This window comes from Orycteropus afer, unplaced genomic scaffold (genome assembly GCF_000298275.1).
Source record: "Orycteropus afer afer isolate SDZICR_OR568_19922 unplaced genomic scaffold, OryAfe1.0 scaffold00036, whole genome shotgun sequence".
NCBI lineage: Eukaryota > Metazoa > Chordata > Mammalia > Tubulidentata > Orycteropodidae > Orycteropus > Orycteropus afer.
This window is the reverse complement of record NW_006921623.1, coordinates 347056-353055: the sequence shown is the minus strand read 5'-3', so window position 1 is coordinate 353055 and position 6000 is coordinate 347056. Positions and strand designations below refer to the sequence as shown.

Genomic DNA, 6000 nt, shown 5'->3' with positions numbered 1-6000 from the left:
CTCAGAGTTATAGGGTTTATTAGGGAAGTAACAGGTTACAATTCAGAATACAGGAACTCTCAGGATACAGTTATTTGATCAGGACAGGCTCTTTTCAGCCATGCCCACAGTTAGGTGTCTCTTTGGCCCTTGGCCTCTTGGCCTCTTGACCCCTCAACCTAGACTCTGCCCTGCTCTGTCAAGTGTTACAAAAACTCTTTGGCTTCACCAACAAGTGCCTAGGGGCACCGTACTCTGCCAGCAAACCTCAGTCCAAAGGCATTCAATTCTCTTGTCCCATGGGTTGGCACACTCACTGTAACCACCTTACTCCATGGGCCAGGAAGCCCACTGCACCATTTCATGCCAGTCTCCTGGTTCCACACCACTGCTTCTCACCATCTTATAACCTAGGTGCTACAGCTCTCTCTCTCTGGCTCCTGGGTCCAGGAGCTTCTCAGCTCAGGAACACAGGTCCAAAGGATGTGCTCTGCTCCCATCTCTTCTTCTTAATGGTAGTTAGATCCCCTCATTACTGCCTACAGGATTGCTCTTTTAAAGCCTAAAGGAATGGCTAGGCAAAACTGACCAGTCCCCTTGTTAGGGTCCCATACACCTTATTTGCATGGTGCTACATCCACAATAATGGATTCAGAAGAAGATGTGGAACAAGGGAAATCATAGCTGCTGTCAGATGGATCTTGGCTCAAGGCAAAGAATACCAGAAAGATGTTTACTTGTGTTTTATTGACTATGCAAAGGCATTTGATTGTGTGGATCATGACAAATTATGGATAACATTGAGAAGAATGGGAATTCCTGAACATTTGATTGTACTCATGAGGAACCTGTGCCTTGACCAGGAGGCTGTCATTCAAACGGAACAAGGGGAAACTACATGGTTTAAAATCAGGAAGGGAGTGCATCAGGGTTGTATCCTTTCCCCATACTTATTCAATCTATATGCTGAACAAATAATCCAAGAAGCTGGACTATATGAAGAAAAACATGGCATCAGAATTGGAGGAAGAATCATTAACAACCTGAGATACACAGATGATACAACTTTGCTTGCTGAAAGTGAGGATGACTTGAAGCACTTAATGATGAACGTTGAAGAATACAGTCTGCAGTATGGATTACATCTCAATATAAAGAAAACAAAAATCCTCACAACTGGACCAATGAGCAGCATCACAATAAATGGAGAGAAGATTGAGGTTGTCAAAGAGTTCACATTGCTTGGTTCTACAATCAATGACAATGGAAGCAGCAGTGAGGACATTAGACAACGTGTAGCATTGGGAAAGTCAACCACAAAGGAACTGTTTCAAGTGCTGAGGAGCAAGGATGTCTCCTTGAGGACTAAGGTGCGCCTGACACAAGCCATATTTCCAGTCGCCTCGTATGCATGTGAGAGCTGGACAATGAATAAGGAAGACCGAAGAAGAGTTGATCCTTTTGAGTTGTGGTGCTGACAAGAATGCTGAAAGTACCATGGACTGCTAAAAGAACTAACAGATCTGTCCTGGAGGAAGTGCACCTGAAATGCTCCTTGGAAGTGAGAATGGCCAGACTTCGTCTCACCTATTTTGGTCATGTTGTCAGAAGGGACCATTCCCTGGAGAAGGATGTCATGCTTGGTAGGGTGGAGGGTCAATCAAAGAGGGGGAGGCCTTTAACGAGATGGATTGACATGGTGGCTGTGATGATGGGCTCAAGTATAGCAGGGATCATGGAGCTGGTGAGGGATCGGGCGGTGTTTTGTTCTGCTGTGCATGGGGTTGCTATGGGTCGGAAACAACTCAACGGCACCTAACAACAACAACAACATCATCCACAAGGTGCCATACACCTAATTTGCATTATCAGCAAGCTGTCCAATCCCCTTGGTAGGCCACAAGCACCTTATTTGCATAGGTCCACTCAATCATTTGGTGGAAGTTACAAGACCATGACTAGAAAGGCCATATAAAAGCAATCCATCACATCATAGGGGCCTATGAGAAGTGGGTGGAGCAATTACAGAGGCACACCTGGGGCAGATGTCATACCACACAAATATTGACTTGGGCTTGTGGAAACATGTATCTAGGTATCAGAGATGTGTCTGCCTGTCCCCATGTATTGGGAGAAGTGGTGGTGCAGACCCCAGAAGTGGCACATTGTTGGTATTGAAGATACCAGCATATGTGTATGAGGTGTATCTGCATGTGTAAGGTATGTGTCCACCCACATGCTTTGTTGGCATTGGCAGTGCTATAGGCTCAGTGCATGGTGGGGCTGGGGAAGCTGTGGGCAGGTGCTGAGTTAGGAGCTTTGTGGGACCCCACAGGACAAGCAGCCCACACATGGACCTGTGGAGTAGGTACTTCCATGTCTGTGTCTGAGAGAGGGTGATGGTGGACACATCCCCTGGGTCTCATACCTCTTGGATTCAGATACAAAGCCCTCCTTTCCTGGGGGTTTTGGGGGGAGGGGCAGTGAGAACCTAGGAGATTGGGAATGCTTTGTCCCCTGCCCAGACAGCAGGTGGGCATGGAGTGAAATAAGCCTCCCCCATTCACCCTGCTGATCCCTCCTTCCACAGCTAGGCTAGAGCAGGAGACACTCATGCTTAAAGATTGAGCATGGCTTTGGGATTGGTGTCCAAGTGGGCTTTTCCTGGAGGTCTGAGGGCCTGAGCACAGAGCAGTGACTGAGGTAAAGAAAGCTGTACCTGACTTGGCCATTTCTAATACGACAATTTGCCTCCCAAAGAAGGAAGACCCATGGACCTTTATATAGGATTTCAGGGCTGTTGACTGGAGTTTTGTTACCTGCTCTGCTTTCTAAAGGAGTAGGAAGGAGTTGTTGTTGTTGTTCGCCCTCGAGTTGGACCCAACTCTTAGTGACCCCTCCTTAAGTTTCCAAGGCAGTATCACTACAGAAGTAGATTGCCCAACCTTCCTTCCGAGGAGCGGCTGGTGGGTTTGAACCGCTAGCCTTCTGGTTAGCAGTCAAGTGCCTTAGGCACTATGATACCAGAGCTCCCAGGGAGGAGTAGGGACAGGCAATTCTCCTCACCCACCTCAAGGAACAGAGCAGGCTAGAAGTTTTGGCCCTTCCTGGGGCCCACCAGTCCTGAAACCAGCAGCATTTGGTACACAGAGACTCAGAGTTCTGCAATTCACTAATGCTGCTTCCCAGCAGGACTGGGTGAGACACAGGCTGCCAGAGAAGTGTTGGCACTGAGTGGATCCAAAAGACACACCATGAAGAGCCAGGTGAGGTGGAAGGAACTATACAACTGGGCTCCTTCCAGTGTCTGGGGAAAGTTGTCTTTCAGATTCTGTGGCTTTGACATGGGGCTGGCATAGCTGGGGCAGCTCCCCATGCAAGCATTCTCCTTCCTTTACTTGCCATTGTAAAGGTCCAAGACTTGAGTAGGAGAAAAGCTTTTCAGAAGGGTAGGCCACAGTGGGGAAGTTCTTTAGGACCAAGATCAGAGACTTCTTAGGGATTTTCCACCTCATTGTTTCCTGGAGGCTCCTGCTTTACGGAAGTGGAAAGAAGTGGGGCTGCTGGGACCAGCAGGGAAGCAGCCTGGGAAGCTAAGAGTATTTGGCTGAGAGTCAGGGATGGAGTGAGTTTGAACATGTGAGAGGGTCAACCTCCCCTGCCTTCACATTAGAAAGAACTGTGGGCTGATGCTTCTCAGAACCCTAGACACAAAGGGGGAAGTTGTGCTAAATACAAGGTGGGGTGTCCCCTCAGGGTGAAGTCTCCATCTGCCTTGGAGTGAAGTACTTGATTCTCTCCAAAATTATTTGCCTCCCCAATCCAGCTGCCTTCTTTAGTCTGTCTCCCCTAAGGGCTCTGATTTAGGCCATCTGGGCCTCCCTATGAGGTTTCACAGTCTTGACCCCTCTGTGGTATCTTCCTCTTCAATTGTACCTTGAAGGGGTCTCTCTGTTTAGGGATTTCTGTGGAGTCTCTCTTACTAGGTCTCTATTTGAGGATTCTGGTGGATCTGTTCAGGCTCTTTGTAGGGTCTTTCAGGGGGACCCTGCTATGATGCTGTGAGGTTTGTGATGAATGGTCCCTCTATGGAGTGTCTCATTATAGGCCTTTTCTAGGGTCTCTCAGTCTAGGATCCTCTTTGTGGGAATTTGGTCTCTTTTGAGTCCTATCTTTCCTTCAAAGTAATCCTGTATAAGGAACCCTGATGGCACAGTGGTTAAGCACTTGGCTGCTAACTAAAAGGTCAGTGATTTGAACCCACTACCCACTCCACAGGATAAAGATGTGACAATTTGCTTCTGTAAAGGTCACAACCTTGAATACTGTATAGACAGTTCTATTCTGTCATATAAGGTTGCTATGAGTCAGAATCAGCTCAACAACAGTGGGTGGTGGTGGTGGAATCCTGTATTCTACTTATTCTTAATAAACACACTTCTCCTGTGAGGAGCCTTGGGGACTCCACCTCCACTGATTTACTGGAAAAGTCTCAATGGAAGAGGGAGGAGAGAACACACAATTGAGGGTATAGGCTTGCCCCTGTGTCCCCCATTAAGACAGTCCCACTAGCACTGCAGCCCCTGAGTCAGCCCCATCACGTCTGCTCTGATAACTCAGGTGGAAGCCATGATTCAGGCTGCCGGGGAGCCACAGCACTTTGTGCTTTATAGAGCATCTCTCATGTGGGAGCATAGAGACCTGAGCAGGTATGAGATCACCAGACATGGGGGCACCCCAGTCAAGGAGGGGCTCCCCAACACAGACAGAGAAAAGGCAGAGGAGTAGACAAGAGTCAGTCATACAGACAGACAGACCCAGAGAGGGAGGGTGAGAAGAGACAGAGGAAAATAGTTGGAAGCCAGCTGGAGGGGGGACAATTGGTTGGCCTCAGGGCACCTCTTTCTCTGCCCTTCCCCTCATTGTGAGTTGTTCTCCACCTTCACCACGGTTGGGAAAAAAGGGTTGAGTCCCACACAATGATGCCAGTTAGAGCTCAGTGATTCCACTGGGGTTAGAGAGGGAATAGATTTCTCTCTAAGAGACCAGAGACTTCTCCTCTGAGAGAGAGTTAGAGCTTGGGCTAGCTAGGAAGTGAGACTGGTGAGTCCCTTGAAGTCCACCTGGTAGAAGTGCTCTCATCAGCCAGTGTGTGAAGGAGGAGTGAGGAGGGAACCCCAGCCCTTTCCTAGATGAAGATTGGAAACTAGAGGAGAGAGAGAGACTTTCTGCTTTCCGAGGATAGCCTAGACCCAGAAAATTCAGGACACTGTGGACATGCTGCCTACAGCCTATGGGATGTGCCTCCCTTGGTTTTTCTCTTGATGAGCTCAACCATACATCTTGGTCTGCTGATGTTTGAGGGGCTGCTCCTTTGCCATGCCAAAGCCCAGGGAGGGCAAGACTAGGTTCCAGCTTAAGGGCGTGAGGATGCCAGGTGAGGCAGAGGAGGGTCTAAGTCTGGTATTTGGGCTCTTACACAGAGCAGCTGAGCCTCCCAAGGAAGGGAATGATGGCACGGAGCCCTCTCAGTTGCCAGTTAAGATAAGAACACAGTCAGAAGTCTGGCCCCACCCCACACCTCTCTCACTTGCCTCTGGCAAGTGTAGTCCGACAGGTGAAGGGTTACAGCATATTAGAGAGTTTCGGTGTTGGCCCATTTTTAGGGCAAGACCCAAGAGCTTGTCCCACCCATCAGCCTCAACCTCCTACCTAACAGGAACAGGTTCTCAGTGTCTTAGTATCCTATGAGATTTAAGAAGAGGATTTAGAGATCACCTCACCCGGCCCCTCCATTCAGGCTAATCTCTGTCCCATATTTCTCCTATAATGGTACAACACATGAATAGATGTCAAGGGCAGAGTGTGGTGCCTTTCACTCCTTCCATAGTTTTTTTCAGACATGAGTAAGACAAAATTATATGCTAATTTAAAGGATAAATGAGTTGGTTTCTGGGTATATTTAAATGTGACGCAGGGAATGGATGCAGGGAATCATGAAGTGAATTTTGAGTTACAAGC

At 48.2% G+C, this 6000-nt stretch overlaps 1 protein-coding gene across 1 annotated transcript in view; it reads left to right on the top strand.

The window, feature by feature from the left end:
- Positions 1–5409: 5409 nt before the first annotated feature.
- POU2F3 (POU class 2 homeobox 3) overlaps positions 5410–6000 on the top strand; it is a 116180-nt gene continuing 115589 nt past the window's right edge. Inside the window, exon 1 of the mRNA XM_007936423.2 lies at positions 5410–5416. Coding sequence (XP_007934614.2) covers positions 5410–5416 — 7 coding nt within the window. The remainder of the gene's footprint in view (positions 5417–6000) is intronic.